Consider the following 24,136-nt stretch of genomic DNA (forward strand, 5'->3'; position numbering starts at 1 on the left):
TTATCTGGGTTGTGAAGATCTTTTCTGTACAGTTCTTCTGTGTATTCTTGCCACCTCTTCTTAATATCTTCTGCTTCTGTTAGGTTCATAGCACTTCTGTCCTTTATTGAGTCCATCTTTGCATGAAATGTTCCCTTGGTATCTCCAATTTTCTTGAAGAGATCTCTAGCCTTTCCCATTCTGTTGTTTTTCTCTGTTTCTTTGCACTGATCTCTGAGGAAGGCTTTCTTATCTGTTCTTGCTGTTCTTTGGAACTCTGCATTTGAATGGGTATATCTTTCCTTTTCTCTTTTGCTTATCACTTCTCTTCTTTTCTCAGCTATTTGTAAGTCCTCCTCAGACAACCATTTTGCTTTTTTGCATTTCTTTTTCTTGGGGATGGTCTTGATCCTTGTCTCCTGTACAATGTCAGGAAACTTCATCCATAGTTCTTCAGGCACTCTGTCTATCAGATCTACAGTGGCTGTACTAGTTTGCATTCCCACAACAGTATAAGAGGGTTCCCTTTTCTCTGCACCCTCTCCAGCATTTATTGTTTGTAGACTTTTTAATAGCAGGCATTCTCAGTGGCATGAGATGGTACCTCATTGTGGTTTTGATTTGCACTTCTCTGATAATAAGTGATGTTGAGCATCTTTCATGTGTTTGTTAGCCATCTGTACGTCTTCTTTGGAGAAATGTCTGTTTAGTTCTCTGGCCCATTTTTTGATTGGGTCATTTATTTTTCTGGTATTGAGCTGCATGAGCTGCTTGTATTTTTTAGATTAATTCTTTGTCAGTTGCTTTGTTTGCTATTATTTTCTCCCATTCTGAAGGCTGTCTTTTCACCTTGCTTATAGTTTCCTTCATTGTGCAAAAGCTTTTAAGTTTAATTAGGTCCCATTTGTTTATTTTTGCTTTCATTTCCATTACTCATGGAGGTGAGTCATAGAGGATGCTGCTGTGATTGACGTCAGAGAGTGTTTTGCCTATGTTTTCCTCTAGGCTCACTTCTTGTTCATGTGACCCAGGCTCTCAGGCTGTGTGGACGCTGGCCTGTGAGGTGTCCTTGCTCTTCCTGAGTTCTTCTCCACAACTGGAGCTGCCAGAGGGCTGGGCGCCTTGAGGACACTTGTTCAACCACCTCCCCACAGGCTGCAGAAGTTTCAGCACAAGGGGCAGAAGGCCAGCTCCCTGCCTGACTCGAGCCAGAGGATCAGCACAGTCTCCGCATGGCCTTCATCTTGCTGACACAACAGAGGGGTCTGTTTGGGCCTGAAGACGCTCCCAGGGGCTTCCTGGACCACGGTCTCCAGTGAGTGCACATCCAGCCACCGCGGCCCCTCCCGCATCCACCACCACCTGCTCGGATACTGTTTCCTAGGCGCTCTCATCACAGGTCAGAAGAGACGGCCCAGCCCGGGAGGGGGCTGCTGCTCTTGTTACAGCAAACTTGCCAAGACAAGGCTCTTGTCTTGTCTGTGACTGTGGCAACAGGACCTAACACAGCAACCAAGCCTCTTAAGGATGCTCTCCATTAAAGCCACAACCGCTGGGCTCCTTCCTCCTTCTGCAGACCAACCTAACCTTCTTAGTCCTTCTGGGCTGTCTTCTAAAAATGATCTCCCCCCGACCCCGAAGAGCTCACCTACCCCCTCTCTGCCCCAGGAATCGGACAACAGGCATCACGCGTGTGAGCACTGCCCTCTCTGCCTGGACTGGTCAACGTCCCTGCAGCACCAGTAGCCTGGCCACAGCCCTGGTCATCAGGCCATGCGTTCCAGCTCCATGGCTCTATGGCTGAATGTGAACTGTGGCAGGAGGGAGGGGCCAGTGGCGGGACTCACGGGTGGTGATGCTTACAAAAGAAAGGGCAGACCCTTGGAAAGGGGGCTGAGTGCTAGCTCACTCGTCTGTTGTCCTGAGTCTCACATCCAGTGAGTGGAGGGCAGCAGAGAGAAACAAGCCAGAAACAGAGACAGAGCTAATTCCAGACAATGAGAAATACTATGGGGGAAGTAAACAGGTGAAACAAGGAGTTGATTCCTGAGGGTCCTTCAATGAGAGGGCAGGAGCGCATCTCAGCTGAGCCTGAATGATGGAGCAGAGCCTCGGGCAGGGCCACGGCGGGTGCAGAGGCTCCGAGGCAGCCAGGCTTGAGGTGTCTGAGGCTCAGCAGGAAAGCAGAGGTTGGGAGGAGCGGCAGCAAAAGCACAGGCTGTGGTCACAAGGGGGGCCCCAGAGACTCCGGGGAGACGCCTGCAGCCTGTCCTGAGCTCCATGGGGGACAGCCACTGGGGTCCTGAGCAGGGGAAGGCGTGGTCTCATGCACACTGTGAGACCTGAATGCTGGCTCCTGTGGGGAGAGTGTCTGACAGGGACGTGTAGAAGCAGAGAGATTGGGGCAGCAGGCTCAGCTGGGAGATCGTGTTGGCTTGGACGAGGAAGTCAGACTTGGGGAGCAGGTTGGGAGGGACTACAGTGCCAGCGGACGAACGTGAGGTTTCAGGCAGAAGGAGGACCAAGGGTGACTCTGGGGCACAGGGCACACAAACTGGGCAGGTGGGGTGGAATTGATGGATTAGGGAGCACTAGTAGAGCAGACAGCGTATTAAAAAGCAGAGACGTCACTTTGCCTACAAAGGTCTGTAGAGTCAAAGCTATGGTTTTCCCAGTGGTCATGTGTGGATGTGACAGTTGGACCATAAAGAAAGCTGAGCACTGAAGAATTGATGCTTTTGAACTGTGGTGTTGGAGAAGACTCTTGAGAGTCCCTTGGACTGCAAGGAGATCCAACCAGTCCATCCTAAAGGAGATCAGTCCTGGGTCTTCATTGGGAGGACTGATGCTGAAGCTGAAGCTCCAATACTTTGACCACCTGACGTGAAGAACTGACTCACTGGAAAAGGCCCTGATGTTGGGAAAGATTGAAGGCGGGAGGAGAAGGGGAAGACAGAGGATGAGATGGCTGGATAGTGTGACTGATTCAGTGGTCATGAGTCTGAGCAAACTCCTGGAGACAGTGAAGGACAGAGGAGCTTGGCCTGCTGCAGTCCGTGGGGTCGCAGGGTCGGGCATGACTTAGCAGCTGGACAACAGGATAAGCGCACTTGGGACAAGGCAGAGAGCAAGGGCCCTGCACTCCCGGGCTCTACAGATCTGTGCAAAGACGCCCCTCCCAACCCAGAAGGACTCTCAGGAGGAGAGGTAAAGGCTTCCACAGGAAAGGGGGCAGCTGTGCCCGACACCTCCCACAGCAGAAAGAATCCGTGTGGATTCACGACACCACAGTGAGCGTGACTGCATTACAGCTGCCAGCACCAGCAGGGACTTTACAGAAAAAAAGACAAGAAAACAACAACAAAACACCACATCATTTTGAGCAAAAAAGGCAATCACGGAAGAATGCACAGACTATGATTACATTTATGTAAAATTCAGAAAGCGCCTAAACCCTGAAATACATTGTTTAGAAATAATGCTTCTATGTAAACATGCTTCTGAAAAACAGCACAGCTACGACTGGCACCTATTCAGGAGATAATTATTCCTAGGGAGGGTCACAGCTCCCAGGAGAGCTGGGGACGGAAACTGCTATTTCTCGGGCTCAGAGGGAGGTACTGGGGGTCTATTCCATCAGCGTTCTTTATTCGTGGCATAAACATAGACGTGTTTTTGTGTGCAGGCTAGATTGCCAATTCTTTTCAAAGGAAGAGTGAACTGGAGCTAACAGTGCGGATGGCAAATGCATCTCGAGTGATGGGAGTTCCTCGGGGAAGGTGGCGCCAGGTAGGCCCCAGGGGAGTTTTCTAGACGGACGACCTAAAACAGGCCGGCTTGTTGACAGGAAGGGTTCACAGCTGGATCTCCACTGAGAAAATTCTGCACTCAACGTGGCCCAAACGTCCCAACACCTGCTTGACGAGTTTTATCTTGCATCCATAACATGAGTTCACTTGTGGATAACAAACTAGACAAAGTCCTCTCTTGTCTGTGTAAATCCAATAAGTTTTCTACCAAAAGCGGCTCATTCTCCCCATTAGGAACACATATGTCTTTCTCATGGAAGCCAGCTGAGTCTCTGGCACTCTGGGGTGTGAGCGATTATGCTGCAGCAGTATTTCTGTCTCTACAAACCTCTAAAATGTTAATATGTGTTATGACATGTTTGATTAGAGTGGAGGAGGAAAGAACTCCCGGGTAGCAAGAGAAGACGCTGCGCGCCTGGACAGCTGGGTTACTGTGGTTGCACAGCCTGGCTCGGCAGCCGCGGAGCCCGCTGCCAGGACCGGCGGACGGCTCCGCAGAGGCCACGGGGACCGGCTGCCTTGGCGACTCTGCTGCCTTTTCGTACAGCCTGGCTGGTAAGGTCCTGACAGAGAAAAGAAGAGTCACCTCCCAGCTGCTCTGTGGCAGGACACAATGTTAAATGTAGACCGTGAAATGGCTCTGGAAGCAAAAGAACAGGTGGTAAATGGCTTCCAAGGCAGATGGCACTTTTAACGGCTGTGTTCACCAGTCACTTGCTGAACCGCAGACCATGGCGGTCACTCACACTCTGCCGTTTTCACTTGAACGCTTATGAAATGGGGGGTGAAGTTTTAAAAATAGCTACCGTCATTCTTAAAAAGGATCACTTTGTTTGTTTCATCAGACAGGAGCAGACGCTGGTGTTGCGTGGTGCTTTTACCCTCCCGAAGGTGGGTGCCCCCACACACTCCGCTGTAACATCTAGGGGTCTGCCGAGGGGGTGCAGGTCCGAGGGCCCCCCTTGGAGAAGGTCCCCCCTGGAGAGGGCCAGAAGGCAGGTCCTTCTGGCAGATCCTTCAGCATGGCTTCAGTTCTCCCCTGATAAACTCCACCTTCTCCTTAAAACTAAAAAATAGGATGCAAGGTATGCTTTTCCCCTGAACACGTTCCTTCCTTAACCTGAAAATTCCAAGGCTTCAGGGATAGTTGGGAATAAGGCAAAACGCGTTAGCTGAGACCCGCTGGAAGGAAACGAAAAGAAGGGCGGCCCTCACCGTCTGCTGACCCTCTTCAACAAGCTGCCCGCCCACGTCTGAGTGCCCTCCAATGAGGTCTCTCCAGGTGAGCCCTCTGCCCACCCTTCCCCGGACCTCGCCCCTGATCCGGGAGCAAGCATGAGATAAACGGCATCAGAAATTACAGCAATCACGTGAACAAGTGGAAGAGTCTGTATTCATCCAAAGGAGAACGGACGCTGAGGTCCGGGCAATTGCTGGAGGGTTAGTCTTGGGTGGTGCTTCAGGCCGGTCAGGGACGGGACAGCACGTCCATCCTGCCAGCAGGCGACACACAGGCTGGGCGGGGGCAGCGACTGCGCAGACGACATGAGCCAGCGGGAGACCCGGGGCGCGCGGGGTCGTCCAGAAGAGCCGTGCCAAGGACTAATGGGGCTGCACGTGCCAGCAACGCTCTGGGAGAGAAAACCCACTTTTGAACTGAATGTGGAATTGGGCAAGGGGTTGTTTAAATAGGGTGTCTTATTTGAAATCCTAAATCACGATAAAAACATATAATTCAGCTGTTCTCATGGCTGATCTTCTCTCCAGCACCAAGCCTTCTTTTGGGTACTTCAGTTGCTGGATCAGAACTCTCCATGAAGCTCCTTCACACACTGATCCTGGTCTCCACCATGTAGGTGGACGTCTAGACCATGAACTAGGGCTTCTCCATGGAGGCACCTCTAACATCTGGGGCCAGATTAGCCTTCCCATGGGGGCTATCTCGGGCTGTCACGTGTGTAGCTGAATCCCTGGTCTCTACACCAGCAACAGCCACCAGATCTCGACAACCAACGAGTACCTCTGGCCGTGGGTGAGTGTCCCTGGGAGTAAGCTTCCCACCATTGAGAATCATACAGCTAAACACAGGGCTCCTGAGGCTATCGGGCTTTTAGTACCAAGCCAAGGGCATAAATAAAATAGTCTAAATCATTTATCTAAAAAGGGACTAACTTCTGGATAAAAACAGGATTATTCAACTGTAGATACATTGAAATTTACACGCTTTTGCGACGTCCCTTGTGGTCCAGTGGTTACGAATCCACCTTCTAGCGTAGGGAACATGGGATTGACCCCTGGTCGGGGAACTAAGATCTCACATGATGTAGAGGAACCAAGCCGCCTCACTGCAAGTACTGAGCCCCTATGCTTGGGAGCCCAAGAGACACAACTAGACAGCCCAGTTCAGTCCAGTTCAGTCGCTCAGTCGTGTCTGACCCATTGCAACCCCAAGGACTGTAGCATGCCAGGCCTCCCTGTCCATCACCAACTCCAAGAGTTTGCCCAAACTCATGTCCATTGAGTCGGTGATGCCATCCAGCCATCTCATCCTCTGTCGTCCCCTTCTCCTCCTGTCCCCAATCCCTCCCAGCATCAGGGTCTTTTCCAATGAGTCAACTCTTCACATCAGGTGGCCAAAGGATTGGAGTTTCAGCTTCAGCATCAGTCCTTCCAATGAACACCCAGGACTGATCTGCTTTAGGATGGACTGGTTGGATCTCCTTGCAGTCCAAGGGACTCTCAAGAGTCTTCTCCAACACCACAGTTCAAAAGCATTAACTCTTCCATGCTCAGCTTTCTTCACTGTCCAACTCTCACATCCATACATGACCACTGGAAAAACCACAGCCTTGACTAGACGGACCTTTCTTGACAAAGTAATGTCTCTGCTTTTTAATATGCTGTCTAGGTTGGTCATAACTTTCCTTCCAAGGGGTAAGCATCTTTTAATTTCATGGCTGCAATTGCCATCTGCAGTGATTTTGGAGCCCAAAAAATAAAGTCTGACACTGTTTCCACTGTTTCCCCATCTATTTCCCATGAAGTGATGGGACCAGATACCATGATCTTAGTTTTCTGAATGTTGAGCTTTAACCCAACTTTTTCACTCTCTTCTTTCACTTTCATCAAGAGGCTCTTTAGTTCCTCTTTGCTTTCTGCCATAAGGGTGGTGTCATCTGCATATCTGAGGTTATTGATATTTCTCCCGGCAATCTTGATTCCAGCTTGTGCCTCTTCCAGCCCAGTGTTTCTCATGATGTACTCTGCATATAAGTTAAATAAGCAGAGTGACAATATACAGCCTTGACGTACTCCTTTTCCTATTGGGAACCAGTCTGTTGTTCCATGTCCAGTTCTAACTGTTGCTTCCTGACCTGCATACAGATTTCTCAGCAGGCAGGTCAGGTGGTCTGGTATTCCCATCTCTTTCAGAATTTTCCACAGTTTATTGTGATCCACACAGTCAAAGGCTTTGAAGTAGTCAATAAAGCAGAAATAGATGTTTTTCTGGAACTCTCCTGCTTTTTCAGTGATCCAGAAGATGTTGGCAATTTGATCTCTGGTTCCTCTGGCTTTTCTAAAACCAGCTTGAACATCTGGAAGTTCACGGTTCACATATTACTGAAGCCTGGCTTGGAGAATTTTGAGCATTATTTTACTAGCATCTGAGATGAGTGCAATTGTGTGGTAGTTTGAGATTTCTTTGAGATTTCCTTTCTTTGGGATTGGAGTGAAAACTGACCTTTTCCAGTCCTGTGGCCACTGCTGAGTTTTTCAGATTTGCTGGCATATTGAGTGCAGAACTTTCACAGCATCATCTTTCAGGATTTGAAAGAGCTCAACTGGAATTCCATCACATCCACTAGCTTTGTTTGTAGTGATGCTTTCTAAGGCCCACTTGACTTCACATTCCAGGATGTCTGGCTCTAGGTGAGTGATCACACCATCGTGATTATCTGGGTTGTGAAGATCTTTTTTGTACAGTTCTTCTGTGTATTCTTGCCACCTCTTCTTAATATCTTCTGCTTCTGTTAGGTCCATACCATTTCTGTCTTTTATCGAACCCCTCTTTGTATGAAATGTTCCCTTGGTATCTCTAATTTTCTTGAAGAGATCTCTAGTCTTTCCCATTCTGTTGTTTTCCTCTATTTCTTTGCAGTGATCTCTGAGAAAGGCTTTCTTATCTCTCCTTGCTATTCTTTGGAACTCTGCATTCAAATGGGAATATCTTTCCTTTTCTCCTTTGCTTTTCGCTTCTCTTCATTTTACAGCTATTTGTAAGGCCTCCTCAGACAGCCATTTTGCTTCTTTGCATTTCTTTTCCATGGGGATGGTCTTGGTCCCTGTCTCCTGTACAATGTCACGAACCTCCATTCATAGTTCATCAGGCACTCTATCAGATCTAGTCCCTTAAATCTATTCCTCACTTACACTGTATAATCATAAGGGATTTGATTTAGGTCATACCTGAATGGTCTAGTGGTTTTCCCTACTTTCTTCAGTTTAAGTCTGAATTTGGCAATAAGGAGTTCATGATCTGAGCCACAGTCAGCTCCCGGTCTTGTTTTTGCTGACTGCATAGAGCTTCTCCATCTTTGGCTGCAAAGGATATAATCAATCTGATTTCAATATTGACCATCTGGTGATGTCCATGTGTAGAGTCTTCTCTTGTGTTGTTGGAAGAGGGTGTTTGCTATGACCAGTGTGTTCTCTTGGCAAAACTCTATTAGCCTTTGCCTTGCTTCATTCCATACTCCAAGGCCAAGTTTGCCTGTTATTCCAGGTGTTTCTTGACTTCCTACTTTTGCATTCCAGTCCCCTTTAATGAAAATGACATCTTTTTGGGGTGGCAGTTCTAAAAGGTCTTGTAGGTCTTCATAGAACCGTTCAACTTCAGCTTCTTCAGCATTACCAGTTGGGCATAGGCTTGGATTACCATAATATTGAATGGTTTGCCTTGGAAACGAATAGAGATCATTCTGTCGTTTTTGAGATTGCATCCAAGTACTGCATTTCGGACTCTTCTGTTGACTATGATGGCTACTCCATTTCTTCTGAGGGATTCCTGCCCACAGTAGTAGATGTAATGGTCATCTGAGCTAAATTCACCCATTCCTGTCCATTTTAATTTGCTAATTCCTAGAATGTTGACCTTAACTCTTGCCATCTCCTGTTTGACCACTTCCATTTTGCCTTGATTCGTGGACCTAACATTCCAGGTTCCTATGCAATATTGCTCTTTACAGCATCTGACCTTGCTTCTATCACCAGCCACATCCACAACTGGGTATTGTTTTTGCTTTGGCTCCACACCTTCATTCTTTCTGGAGTTATTTCTCCACTGATCTCCAGTAGCATATTGGGCACCTACTGACCTGGGGAGTTCCTCTTTTATTATCCTATCATTTTGCCTTTTCATACTGATCATGAGGTTCTCAAGGCAAGAATACTGAAGTGGGCACAGGCAGTGCCTCTCAAATGCCTTCTACTGATGTCAAGAGGGGCGAGCCGGGGCAACCGGACTAGGAGGGCAGGTGGCCCTGCCTCCCCAAGAACCACTTCCAGGGGCAGCCCTGCCAGAACCGCGTGCACCACTGATGCCTGGGACTGGCCAAGTAGCCCAGAGGACGCCCATCAGGCTGCGGTCATCGGCCCAGACAAGCCCCGGTTCCAGCCCTGCGATGATCAGGGCTTCCAGGAGAGAGGGACCGATAGATCTTCACCACAGAGGCTATTTCAGCAGCCACCTGTTGAGTGCGGCCCCTTCCCCCTCTGACAGCCGCTTTGGCAGTCTTCCACAAGATAGATCCATGGATGCTGCCTTTGTCTAACTGGACGCACATGATGGCAAATTTGATTGTAGAGCCTTATACAATATCAACACGGAAAGACGCCTGATGATTATGTTGCTTTATAAATCATATGAGACGTGAAGAGTGAAGCCAACCCTGGGGTACACGGGGTTTGGTTCTGGGTTCTTTCTAAGATTAATTTGCTCAGAAAATAGTAAGTCATCCTTAATAAATGCCAGTGGACTGATGGATTTTAACCAAAATCTTGACACAGCTGTAAATTATGTTCCACACAAGAGAGTATCCATGTGTTTTATTTATTTCCCCCGTCACACCCTAAGTGCATGTTCACTGACACGCTGAAATAGAAATAAGAGTCTGTTCTTGAGAATACAACTTTCTATTGACCAACTAATCTACCAAGTTAACACCGAAACACGCACGCCCAGGCCCAGTGTTGAGAAGACCAGAACGCTCACACTAGAAACAAGACCAGAAAACCAGTGACACCCCCCAGTCTGGACAGTAATGAGACCGGGTTATCTCCATTTCTACCTCAAAGGTGCATTTATGTGTGTGTATGTGTGTGTGTACCACCATCCAGTGGTGTCTCTGTCACTGATAACAGAGCCATCGATGATGTAACCCTGGAGAAGGAAATAGCAACCCACCCCAGTACTCTTGCCTAGGAAATCCCACAGAGAGAAAAGCCTGGTGGGCTGCAGTCCATGAGGTCGCCAAGAGCTGGACACGACAGCGATCAGACAAACAATGACCCGATACTAGCATGCAATTCTAGGACTGACTCTGGTATAGAACTAATAACCCCACAGAATTTCTATCCAAGTCTTACTGTATCATGTGAAAAACTAGAACTCTAATAAATAGCACTAGCTCACAAGACTCCAGCACTTACTAAATGTCATTCCAAATCAACCCTGCTTTTGTGACATTTAAGGACAGACCCAAACATGCACTCGCCAGGACGGCCGGGGACAGGCCTGCTGGTGACAGTGAGCAGGCACATGTGTGCAAGCTGAGGACAACCAGTCCAGGACCAGGCCTTCCCAGTCCTTCCTGAAACCCTCGTCCCGCACCTCAGCTCACAACACCAGAGTGTCCGCCAGCCCCGCCTCTGCCCCGAGGACTCAGAACAGCACGCTGACTACATGGAGGAACTCAGTGCCTTGGTGGCCCCCTTGCCGCTCAGCCGCGGGCTTTGGTGGGCCTCTGCACAGGTCCTGCCGTGATGGGGGGACCCACCCCATGTGCTCAAAACAGGCCTGGGCCCGCCCAGGAGGGACGGCCCAGTGAGAGCCCCGGGCGAGTCTGCGCTGTGCACTTTTTGTTTCATTAACTCAGATGCATAATTCTTTTCCAGCACATTGCCTATGCTTTCTTCCAAGCTCTGCCTCAGACAATTAGATATTTCTCTATGTGCATCACTCCCTGTGAAGAGTAAGGAAAGACGTGCCTCGTTTCTTCAAATAGAAACTTTGCACTTTGTTTCACGGCAGAAAATGCCCAGGTTGGCCCCCTGACCCTCACGGCCTCGGGCAGTGGGACGGAGGTCCACGAGTGTGGTCTGCAGGTGAGCACACCCGGGAATCCCTCCCCAGCGCTCCCCGCACCTGAACCCAGGAAGCCGTGGACCTGGAGGCCAGCAGGCCCCCGCCTGGGCTGCCATGCTGTGGGCTCGCGCCAGCCCACGGCTCTGAGAGACGGGCTGGGTACTCACCGGGGAAGGGTGCGGTCCGCAAGGGGATCCTGATGGGCGCCAGGGTCAGGAAGTGGCAGGGCTGCGTCCTGGAGGGGGGCGGGCCCCCGAGCCCCTCGGGGTCCACGGAGACCACGGCTGCGGTGGCGGCTGCGATGGCCACGGTGGGGCCACTGCCCACGGGCTTAAGGCTGCTGTGAGAGCCACCTGCAGAGGGGGACAGGGAGGTCAGCAGGGGTGCCCAGCGTCCACTGCAGACAGTGCATCGGAGCACCAAGAAAAGAAGAGTGTGGGGACCCCCTTCTTGGAAGGCCATGCCCTGGGCCACTGTCCCGGAAATAAGTGTGATGAGCTCTCAACCCCCTCAAACGTCACCTCTGCACAGAGCTGTCTGCCGTCACAGGGTCACAGCCGCCAGAGGACAAGCCTGCCTCAGAGAGAAGGCACTGCTGCGGCTCCCAGGACGAGGCGCGGTGACAAAGCCTCTTACACGGTCGTTCCCATGTCTCTACAGTCACCAGGTCAGCCAGTCTTCATTTGGCTGATTAGATGCCAAGTGTGTTCTTGGTCTCAGGCCCAGAGCTGCACGTCTCACACTTTAAATACCAAAGGGCACACTCGGTGCCAGATTCCTGAGTTTCTCTTCATTTCTGTCTTTCCGTATTTTCCAAATGCACTATGATGGCATTCACAGATTTTTACATTTAATTTTTTATAGACCAGGTTTATAGTTACAGGCAACTCGAGCAGAAAGTACAAAGAATTCCCACATACTTCCTCTTATCACCCACTTGGATTGGGTGCTACATTCATGAACAAACACTGATACATTATTATGACCCAAAAGTCCATAGTTTACATTTCGGTTCACCATTTGTGTTGTACCATCTATGAGTTTTGTCAAATGCAGAACTAAAAACCCTGTGTGCTCTGCCTGTTCATCTCCACAAGCTAGAAATGACTGAACACAGTGAGGAAGACATGTCAGAAGCTGAGATGGGCTGAACGCAAGGCCTCTTGCACCATTAGTCAAGGTGTGAAGGCAGAGGAAACGTTCTTGAACACAATTAAAAGTGCTGCTGCAGAAGCTGCAGCAAGTTACTCGGAAGAGCTAGCTAAGATAACTCATGAAGGTGACTACACTAAATAATGTATTTTCAATGTAGACAAAACAGCCTTCTGTTGGAAGAAAATGCCATCTAGGACTTTCATAGCTAGAGAGGAGAAGTCAATGCTTCAAAACGTCAAAGGGCAGGCTGACTTTCTTATTAGGGGCTAATGCAGTTGGTGACTTTAAATTAAAGCCAATGCATTCACGTTTCCAAAAATCCTAGGGCCCTTAAGCATTATGCTAAATCTACCCTCCTGTGCTCTATAAACAAGATAAAACAATAGCACATCTCTTTAAACAGGTTTGCTGAACATTTGAAGCCCACTGCTGAGACCTACCTCTCAGAAAAATAAAAGTGGATTTATTTCAAAATATTACTGCTCATTGACAATGTACCTGGTCACCCAGGAGACAGACAAGACATTAATGTTTTCATGCCTGCCAACGCAGCATCTGTTCTACAGCCCATTGATACAGGAGTCACTTCGACTTTTAAGTCTTATTATTTAGGAGTTACATTTCATAAAGCTGCTGCTGCATGCTCAGTTGTGTCTGATTCTTTGCGACCCCATGGACTGTAGCCCCCAGGCTCCGCTACACTGGGATTTCCCGGGCAAGAATACTCGAGTGGGTGCCATTTCTTCCTCCAGAAGATCTTGCCGACCCAGGGACTGAACCTGTCTTCTACATTGAGAGGTCAATCATTTACCACTGAGCCACCTGGAAAGCCCCTCATAAGGCTATAGCTGCCATAGATGATGATTTCTCTGGTGGATCTGGGCAAAGTCAATTGAAAGCCTTCTGGAAAAGATTCACCATTCAAAACGTCATTAAGAACATCTGAGATTCATGGAAAGAGATCAAAACACCAGCCTTCACAGGAGTTTGGGTAAAGCTGGTTCCAAGCTTCATGGATGACTTTGAGGGCAGTGGGGAAGAATTAACTGCTGCAAGTTCATGCTAAAATTTTAACAGATAAGCAAGGAGTTGCCTCTTAAGGATGAGCAAAGAAAGCAGTTCTTTGAGATGGAACCTACACCCGGTGAAGGTGCTATAAAGACTACTGAAATGATAACAAAGTAGGTTGACTATTACATAAACTTAGTTGAGAAAGCAGTGACAAGGTTTGAGAGGACTGACTCAAGTTTTGAAAGGTCTGCTCTGCATAAAATGCTATCAAATGACACTGCAGGGAAAACAGAAATCATTCTTGAGAAGAAATAAACTTATGTGGCAAATTCATTGCTGTATTATTTTAATAAATTGCTGCAGCCACCCCAAGCTTTAGCAACATCACCCTGATCAGTCAATGGCCGTCAGCATCATGTAAGATCCTCCAATAAAAAGATCACAACCTGCTGGAGGCTCAGATGATGGTTAGCATTTATTAGCAATAAAGTATTTTTTAATTAAGGAATGTATGCTGTTTTACACATAATACTATTGCACACTTAATAGAAGGTAGGATAATGCAAGGATAATGTTTATATGCACTTGGAAGCCAAAAAATTGCTTTATTACCATATTTACTTTATTGCAGTGGTCTGGAACCAAACCTGCTAAATCTCCCAAGTGTGTCTGTTTGTATTTAAAGTCCCCTGTGTCCTTTCATGGCTAGATAGCTCATTTCTTTTCATTACTGAGTAATATTCCATTGTATGGATGTACCACAGTTCACCCATTCACCTACTGAATGCTTTCCTGGTTGTTTTCAAGTATTTACAATTATGAATAAAATTGTTGCAAACATTTGTGTGCCTGTTTTTGTTTGGACGTGAGTTCTCAACTCATTTGGGTAAATACCAAGGAGTGTGACTGCTGGGTCACACAGTCAGATTACCCTTTGCTTTATAAGAAACTGCCAGACTGTCTTGCAAAGCGGCTGCGCCCTTTTGCATCCCCACCAGCTGGGAAGAAGAGTTCATGTTGCCCCACACCCTCGCCTGCACTTGGCGTCAGTGCTCTGGATTTCAGACGTTTCAGCAGGGGCGTAGTGGGGTCTCATTTTCACACACAGATTTAAAGTCAGGGAAAACCCACTATTCAATATAGATTGTCTTACTTAATAAAAACACATCATAAAAAGGTATACAATGGAGAAAATAAGTGTCTAAAACCATCGGTCAGTCCCCCCAGCTGAACACTGTGGACCTTCTGCCACGCAGCCAACCAGAAGTTTCCAGAGGCAAGGTCTGGACCGCCAGGACACTGCACATACTGCTCTTCCACGAGGCATTAGAATAAACACGTCCCCTGTCATTAAAGGGGCTTCCCAAGGCCAGTTATTAACCAGAGCTTAGTATTCCCAGCAAAGGACCCAGCACACACATTTGCCTGTTTACTTAACCAGCCACCATCACTGCAGGTGTTGCGTGGTCAATAGCTCAGTGGGTAAAGATTCCACCGACAATGCTGGAGACACAGGAGACACTAGTTCGATCCCTGGGTCAGAGATCCTCTGCAGAAGGAAATGGCAACTGACTCCAGTATTCTTACCTGAAAAAACCTATGGACAGAGGAGCCCAGTGGGCTAGTCCAAAGGGTCGCACAGAGTCAGACGTGACTGAATGACTAAGCACACAGTATAAATAAGCATGACTTATACAACTGCGTAAAAAAGTTAATGTCTGCATCTAGCGCCTATATGCAGGGCCAAAGCGGGGTGAGCATTTTGGGGTGTGCAGGGTCCGTTTAATAAGGTAATTCTGTAAAAGCCCACACACTGAGGCTTCACACAAATATTTCTTTGTAAATTCAACTTCCCTCCTCCGGGACTCCTGTCTGTTATTTTACCACCGGGGCTGTCGCTGGAATTTAACTCCTTGGCCCTGCTCAGCATCAGGCCTGCTGCTGTGACACAGGGCTTCAAAGAACTGCGATTCTCGAGGCCTCGGTCAGAGACCTTGGTGGTAGGCTCCTCTCAAATCTGTTGAATAACTTTATATTTTGTTCAAAACAAAGACGGTCTTGAAGCAAAGGATGAGAAAGTAACTAACAGTGATGTAAACAGTTGCCAAGGCAAGAGCATTTTACAGATGGGTATGTGGGTAGAGTTTTATCTTCGCGTGATTTGCTGTCAAAGATTATGATTCAACCAAAGGAGAAAAAGAGAAAAGCAAACCTTACCTGCTTCTTGAAAAAAAAAACCTCAGAAAGATAGCTTTTAACCTGCTTTGCATCCATTCGGGTACATATAAAAATGCACTACTCACTAGTTAGATCCCAAAATCGACTGCGTAATATCGTGGAAGTAGAAAGTTAATAATCGATGTTGACAAAATACTGTCATAATTGGTGGACGAGATGAGATGGAAAGCAGGGGTCTTGTCACCGCCAGGCTCCCACCAGCTGCAGCCTTGCTCAGGCGCATCGTCTGTCGACGCTAGAGCCAGGTACTGGGTGTGGTTCCCGACCTCCAAGGCCCGGAGCACAGGTGAGCCCAACCCCGGCGGGCAGGTGGGAGAGGCAGCACGCGATGGGAGGGGGCGGCTCAGGCGCCCCCAGCGACCCCCGCCTGGAGGCCAGTGCGGGCGGGAGCCACTGGCAGCGTCCCTCCCCTCTCCATCCCCCGGGCCCCCAGGTCGGGTGTTTATGGAGCGTCTCCACCTGTCAGACTGCACGCAGCCTGGGGCAGGAAAGATGAGGCCACGGGAGGCACTGATGCAAAAGATAATCGCCCGCAGGGACACACAGTCCGTGGACACCAGCCGGGAGGCGCGGGGCGGACGGGCCCTGGGAAGCCAGCTGCTCCCCGGGAGAGACCTCTGGGCCGAGCCTTGGAAGACGAGCAGGCACTCAATAAATTGCGTCGACTGATAAGTTATTATCATAACTTGCTTTCCCCAAAGGACTGCAGAGAATCCTTTAGTTGAGTAAATAAACTGAGATAAGAGGTCCAGCCAAAAAAATAAGAAAAAAAAAAAACTGCTAAGCCAGCTAAGAGATAAGCCAGAAATGCTCTCCCGTAAGGAATACTTACAAAAATCAATGTTTTAAGCAAAACAGTAATTAACCGTGTGCTTCCCTTGGAGGCGGCTGGCAGCCGCGGGTTCACGGGTAGGGTTCACGAGCTCGTTCTGCCGCTTCCATCACGGCCGCCACCCCCTAGCTCCTCCTCCGATGGCCAAACGTGCAAAGAAGCACTGCTTGCTTTCTGCTCCAAGTAACCCCAGGGAGCCACATGAAGGAGAACCTCCACGGCCCTTGTTTGCAACCAGAGTGTGGGACTCACCGAGATTCAGGGGACTCACAGGGACCCCGGACAAAGTCCGCACTGACCCTCAGGCCAGGCGTGTCTGCCCCGGGCAGGGCGGGCGCTGGGGCCCCTCTGGCTGAACACGCGCCCCTCCCTCCCCCTGGGTGGGCTGCAGCGTCTGGAGGGGGGTCTCCTTTGAGCCACCAGAGCCCACCCTGCGGTCCACACAGGGGCCTCGGGCCACCGACACGCTAAAGGGGCCTCGCGGGAGACGGGGCGCAGGCTCTGTGCTCACGGGCGCACTGACCACTGGCCTCTCCCCTCACCGGCCTCCAAACCCAGAGCCCAGCGGCAGCTAGACTCTGCTTTTCCCAGGATGAACAGAGAAAAAAAAATCAAGAGAAAGGCCGGTGGTCCGGGATGGTGGGACACGCAGGGGCTCTAGAACCATCCTGGCTGAGCTGCCCGTCAGGCGCCTGGCACATTCAGGGGTGTCCATGCGGGCTGGGTGGCCCAGTCTGTTCCGGTCTCCTGGGTTTTCTCTTCCTCTCAGGCCTGCCTTGGACTCTCAGCCCCGGGGTCTCCGTCAGTGGCCGTGTTCGGTGGGGGGAGAGGGGAGTGGCAGTGCTGGAGAAGACCCCCGCCATGTCCCTGCTGTGGAGGTCTTGCCCTGGCACTGGAGGGTCCCCGGAATTTTGACCACCAGCGGGCTGCAGGGTATGTAAGACGCTAGAGATCTCACTCCCATATCTGTCCAGAAGAGCAGGGTGAAGGCCTTGCCTGGAGCATCAGATGCTGAAGACACCGTGGAGAGGAAGACCCTCATCTCGGGCTGCAGAGGGTGCGGCAGAAACAGCAGGATGGGGCGGGTCTTCTGATGAAGAGGACGCTCGCCTGATACACAGGAGATGCCCTGCTCTCCGCTCGGCCACGTCCCCGAAGAACAGACAGTCATCAGTTTCTTTCTTTGTTTAGCATGTGATTCAGCTGCGGTGGAATCCTCCAGGCGAGGTATGTGCCAACTGGTAATTATTTCCGCAAACACAAGTGTGTGGTCAGGAGGCGACTTCACACGGCTGTCCACATGCAGGGCTTCGCCTGTGTTCACACACGGAAGGCGGGTCTGGGGTCTTCGGTGACACTGTGGCTTTGACACGCGAGCAGAGGGAAGGACAAGGGGACAGAGTCAGAACTCAGGCTCCTCCTTCCTGCCCTGTCCACCGAGGGCGTGTGTCCCTGCGCCCTGACCTCTAGCTGCGGGGAACAAGGAAGTCCGTCAGCATTTACCCGGCTGCTTTCAGGAAGAGCAGCGATGGGTCTTGGCGTCTACGGGACAGGCCAGCGCCCGGCTCCTGCCCATGTGTTTGATCTTGTTTGCCTTTCTTGGTGTTTGCCATTCTGGAGGTTTTCTGAAGGAGACGTCCGATTCCTGGATTTGGTCAAGTTTTCCACGTGCTAAAGAAGCAAATCCAGGAGCTGGGCTGGCTGGTTACCAATCTCCCAGGATGCTCTCATGCTGCCCCCAAAGTGCCTGTCTCCGGACCAGCTCTGGCTGGGTGTGAGCGGCCCAGGACGCCCGCATTTGTCTTCTCTGCCGCTCGGCACCCGGCCAGCACCCCTGTGATGACGGAGTCTGCTGGAATCCCACGTGGGTGGTGAGAGGGTGACCCTGCAGTCCGGCCACTGACATCACCCTGCTCCCTCCTCCAGACTGTGGCCCAGGCGTCCTCGTGACCTGAGTGCAGAGGGGACTCTGCTCCCCTTGTTGGGACTGCCGACCGCCCACCACCATGGGCGAGCATCACCCCTTCCCCCGGTAGCTCTTCCCGGCTGCCTGCAGCCCCCGGTTACATGCAGACCCACAAGGAACAGGGTCTCACACACACCACCTCCTGCCGCGGAGCGGGGCTCTGACACTGCCCTCGACCCAAGCACCCACTTCTGTGCCCCTTTTGACACAACCGCTGATGTGTGTGTCTGCCTCCCCAGGGGTCCCAGAGACCTGCAGTGCCCAGGTCCAGCCCAGCCACGATGGGAGGGGCCACAAGACGGGGAGGTTCTCAGAAAGCTCTCTTCTCCATCTTTCCAAGAAAGAAGAAAACAATGTCAGGATTTGCCCCCAGGCAACAGTCAGCGGTCAGAGGGCTCCTAGCTGTGAGGAACGCACCAGGAGAAGGGAAACTCTCCATTCAAATCTCCCCTTTCCTACTGTCTGGAGTCGAGGACAGCAGCATGCTGTCTGGGCGGGTCACACAGGAGTGACAAACCTCTGAGTCTCGTCCCCTCATTGCCCTGCTGGGCTGCCAGTGCACCAGCCTCGGGGTCCTGGAAAGGGAGGACTGGGAACCGGCATGTCTGGAAGGACCTACGTCTCCATATTCTAAAGGATCATTCGGTTCCTAAAAGGACGCTCAGTGCGGAGTCCAGCCTCTGGTCCCACAGAGCAGGGTGATGTCTGCTCGTGCGGGCGCACCAGTGCTGCCATAGCTGACCCTGGATCCTCCGTCAGGACCCTCCCCTCCTGCCCCCCAGTAGGAACCAAGGTGAACCTTTAGGTCCAGTCTAGAGACCAAGAAAGGAAGCTTCTCTTTCGGAGAGAAAATAAAAAACCAGGTGGAACCAAGGTGGGAATGAACCTGAGCTCATTCTCCGCAGACGTTACTACATTAACAACTCAGTGACAGGTGCCAGTGGCCTTGACTGGAAATCACAGAGCGAAAAACAGATGAGAAGGGACGGTTCCCCGCTCCCTGGGAACCCCGGCCTTTCCCAGGAGACCACTGCATCCCCTCCCCATCATTAGCCTCACACCCCGTCCCCGTCTTTACCTTAAAATAAAATCCCTCACCATGTGGGTGAGAAATCCATCTATGAACCAAGTCCCTGCTTCTCCATTCTTTGCCACTGAATAAAGCTAACACTACGCAAGTGTGTGCTCAGTCGCTCAGCCGTGTCCAACTCTGTGACCCCATGGACTGTGGCCCACCAGGCTCCTCTGTCCATGGGATTCTCTAGGCAAGAATGCTGGAGTGGGTTGCTGTTTCCCTCTCAAGGGGGTCTTCCTGACCCAGGGATTGAACCCATGTCTCTTATGTCCTCTGTATTGGCAGGCAGGTTCTTTACCGCTAACACTACCTGGGAAGCTGGGCGCTGCAGAGATTTCAGTTTCAGTTTTGTTATTTGGCTACATGAACCCAAAAGGGAAAAGAACATTTTTCCCTGGAGCAGAGGGTCTCTGCTGGGTTAGGGGTCCATCTGACTTAATTCTGTAGCACAAGCCTGGCTCCCAAGTGCACGTGTTCACTTCTGCTAAACCCTTCTCAGCTGTTTGCCTCTCTGCCTCCCCTCATTTCAGACACTCAGAAGATGACTTTCCCATCAAATCTCCTCGCTCTAGCACAGAACCCACTCTTGGCGGGCATGTCTGGTGCAGACCTGCTTTGCAAAGGCAGATTGCAATCAGCTCGTCTCACTTAAAACTTCAGGAACCAGCCCTTCCCAAGGAGGCCCTGCCGCCGCCTGACGCGTCTGACTCCACCATCGTCTGCACGTCTGTGCACATTTGCACTCGCGCCCCAGCACGGGGATGCCCCACTGGCCCCTGATACATGCAGGCTGTGGGCACAGGCCCTGAAGACCCCGCAGCGGTGTCAGAGATGCCCTGCCCCGGGGAGACTGAGGACCCCTCCAGCTCCTCATCCCTGACCGGGGGATGACAGGTGCTCCCCGCGCTGACCCTGGCACCGAGTCCCAGCCAGGAGTAGTCCAGCCCCTTCCCCTCCCAGCCTTGGGGGCCCTCCCAGCTGAGTCCCCTCCCACACGGACAGGAGCAGGTGTGGCTTTGACATGTGTCTCTGTCGGGGACACTGAGGACACACGCTCCGGTGGTGCCCTGGGCCCAGCTGGTTGGTGAACCAGCACCTGCCCGCCTGGGCACAAGCCCACGCATCTGGGCAGAGTCACCCTTGGAGCCGCGTCACAGCCTGGGGTGGGAGCGGGGTGACCAGCCCCCCGTCCCCACCACAGGCGGTACAGGCGAGCACATATGAGGCAGCTCATGCTAATGGGGGCAAGGTCTACCTCTGTGCATCGGCGTAGACATCCTAATTTATTGCTGTTTTTGTGATTTCATGTAACTTGGTGTGCAAGTTTGAATATTCACTACTAAAGTCCGAGATTAATTACAGGACCCCAAAGAACAAATTGCTGCTAATACTGGGTGATCTAAACATCCTGACATAATGAACAGAGGCAATGAAGAAAAGGTGGGGAGAAGCGGCAACAACCGTCTTCATTAGCAAACAATGCACCACTGGACAGTAACACCTAAGGGGCCCGACAGCCCAGCCTCCCCCTCCACCCCTCCGACTCCCAGCCCCCTCGGGGAAGGCGTGGGGTGTGCGGCGAGGGGAGGGACTGTGACATGTCCACGCCCCCGGCCGAGCTGGACCGCAGGGCAGGCTGAGCAGAACAACGCCCCCCCACCAGCGTCACTTTCCGTGGAAACACTCGAGACCATGCACATTAACAACCTCCTTGAGGGCAGGACGGTGTTCGCAGCACATGTCCAGGTATGGTGGATACAGCGGGCACTGAATAAATGCACATCAACCCAGAGGATCGCAGGCAGCCTTCATCTCCTGAAGGATTCATTCCAGAAGCGGTTGAGTGATCTCAGTGGGTCCAAGCAGATTCTCCAACCCAAGTTCATTCCTACAGGGGTCAGCTGCGGGGAGCAGGCCACGCCTGCCCCATGGAGCTCCCAGGGTGCACGCAGCTGTCCCTGAAAAGACTGTCATTTTCTACGGAACACAGTGGCAGTGGCAAAAACACATCTTTTGCCTGGAAACAAAGGCGTTTCCCTGTGAAAGTCACAGCAGGTGGATCCCATTCCTCCCAGGCAGCCCGAGCTTTTGGTGACCTTGAAAAGGACGCAGGCTGCGTGTCTGCACAACAACAGGCGTGGGGAGGGCTTCGGTGAGACGTTTACCGACACGACCTGCCCATCACCAGGCAGCTGCTTCTAGCCGCTTCATTATGTTCAGCATGCAGGACTTGCAGGCACCGCTCATGGGTCTTGTCACCTCCCACAGCAGCTGTGAAGCCCAGGAATGATGCCCAGCCCCGTTTCTCTCTACAGAGACGCATTTCGATAGCGACACCATCAACAAGCTGATGGTTTTCAGGGGTTTTCCTGCTGGCTCGTGTGTCTCTCCGTTATAAAATTAGGATGATTGACTGCCTTGTAACGGAGACACCAACACACCTTTCCCTTCGGCGCTGGCCAGCAGTGGGCACTCTCCTGAGTCCCCGGGGGATAATGCGCGGCCATCACAGGGCTGGTCGGCGGGTCTCATGGACCCTCGCTGGACGGGGCTTTCATGGGTTGTATCCACACTGATCGCACCACTGCTCAGAACCCCAGCACTCCCAGGAGACAGCCTCCGGACCAGGGCTCCATCCATACCCCCAGTGAAGATGCACGGTGTTTGAGGACGGGAGCCTCTGAGACAGGAACTGTCACAGACATATTCTCGTCATATGCAGCTGCTGCTGAAATGAGCTGCGCGGAATCCACGGTTCAGCCAATAGGGGGCACTCCTGCCTGTGCTTGTAGAACCGATACCCTGGTGAGATGAAAACGTGAGTCTGCAGAATCAAGGTGTCCATCGGGGTTGGGGGGCTGAAGCAGGAACAGTGGGGAGCAGTTCTTCTCTCACAGGCAGACCAGTCCAGGGAGCCCAGAAGCCCACATGATCTGGTTCAACACTGCCTCCTGGAAACCAGCCCAGCCTCCCCGGGAAACAACTGACCCCCAGGGCGGTGAAGATGCTGTTCCTGAGTCACAGAGGCCGTGAGGGTTCGGGGGGCTCAGGCCCATCCACGGCAAGGCCCTGATAAGGTGTCTGCATATAGTTCATGCTCAAGTAAGAGATCATCAGCTTCCTCACAATTTTAAGGCATCTGCACAGGTGCTGGCTTTACAAAGGGGCAGAGGGAGAAGGGAGGGAAGAAAGGAAGGAGGCGGGGGGCAGGGGGCAGGAGCATAGGATGCTTGGTGCAGGATATTCACCCGGAACCGTCATTCCTGCCAGGGAGTTCCTGGAGGCCTGTCGCCTCGCCCAGACTGCTCATGGGCTACAGCAGCCCCAGGAAAGGCCAGAGAAGACCTGTACCATCAGCGCCAAGAGCGAAGTGAAGGGTCCCTGGGAGAAGGGACACTTGGTGAGACTGTGCCCGATGCAAAGAGAAGACCACGGCTGCATGAGCCTGGAATCCACGAAAACTCCAAACAAAGCATACGGAAAGTCAGGATGGACCCAAGAGGAAGGCAGTTCATCCTGTGTCCCCAAGGATGGTCAGGCTTCAACAGACCCACCCGACTGCGTGAGGGAAGCCGGCCTTACCTGGTCTGAAGCCATCAAACATGGCTACATTCAGGGCTGCGGGTCTCAGTAGCCATGACCCTCAAAGCAAAGGCGTGCAAACCCACTTCCAATCACTCCTCCACCGTTCATCACCTGGGGAAGCTGGTCTCTTAGGGGGCAGCTCCTCCTTCTATCAGGAGTTTCCACTGGGAATCCCCAGATAAGACAGCCTCCCTTGGTCCCCGGGTGGAACAAAGGCAGCTTGCAGCCTTAAACTCTAAGCTACGCATAACACCATGCCCGCGGCAAGGTGAACGGGCACACCCACACACACACACACCCGTTCTCGTTGTGTGGACACAACCACACGTCCACCTGCGTAGCCTTGCGGAGGCACCTGTGACCAGCCCAGGACAGCAGTGCTGGGACTTGTCACCGGATGCTCTGCCGCCAGAGGCAGCCTGGTCAGGGCTCCCGTCCATAAAAGACAGTCCGTCATCCATGGAATCCACACGGATGCTGTGGCCCTGCCCCTCCCCTCCTGTCTCGACATCCACGTCCTGACCTTCGGCGTCCAACACAACACGGCAGCTACAGGGTGGAGTGCTCCTCCGAGGACGCCTTCTCTCTCATCCGTCAATATCCACGTGCCTCTGTCTCGGGATCTCAAGGGCGACACTCTGCCTACAGTCACCTGCCTTCCTCCTTCTGAGATAAATGGTAGAACCCCATCTCCGCTTCCCACGGTGCATCCAGCCTTCCTTTTCCGGAATCAGGGGACCTTTCTGAGTGTCCATCATGGGCGAGGTCTTGCAGCAACGTCCCTGATGCATTCCCCCAAGTTGCCCACACAGCACGGGAAATCTACGAGCAGGTTTGTCTATCATGGGGAATGAATGCAAATAGACCAATTAGATCAGGAGAGAGTCAACGTTCATTTCCAATTAAAAAAAAAAAATCCCCTCTACTGAGGATAATGCGGCCTGAAATGAATACTTATTTTCCTTAAAAGAGTGAATAATATATTATCTCTATAAAAGGCGTTTGTGTTGATGCCAGAGGAACAAGGAAGCTGCAAGTAAAACTCAAGACCAGCAGGTTATTATCACAAGGAAAAATTCAAGATTTGATTCTCAGGAAAGCACTCATATTTCTCTTCTTCCTG

At 51.4% G+C, this 24,136-nt stretch overlaps 1 protein-coding gene across 1 annotated transcript in view; it reads right to left on the reverse strand.

The window, feature by feature from the left end:
• Window positions 1–24,136, reverse strand: part of TCERG1L (transcription elongation regulator 1 like) — a 197,146-nt gene that overhangs the window by 148,295 nt on the left and 24,715 nt on the right. Inside the window, exon 4 of the mRNA XM_061163193.1 lies at window positions 11,319–11,504. Within this exon, the coding sequence (XP_061019176.1) occupies window positions 11,319–11,504 (186 nt within the window). The remainder of the gene's footprint in view (window positions 1–11,318; window positions 11,505–24,136) is intronic.

The sequence above is a fragment of the Dama dama genome, chromosome 15 (genome assembly GCF_033118175.1).
Source record: "Dama dama isolate Ldn47 chromosome 15, ASM3311817v1, whole genome shotgun sequence".
NCBI lineage: Eukaryota > Metazoa > Chordata > Mammalia > Artiodactyla > Cervidae > Dama > Dama dama.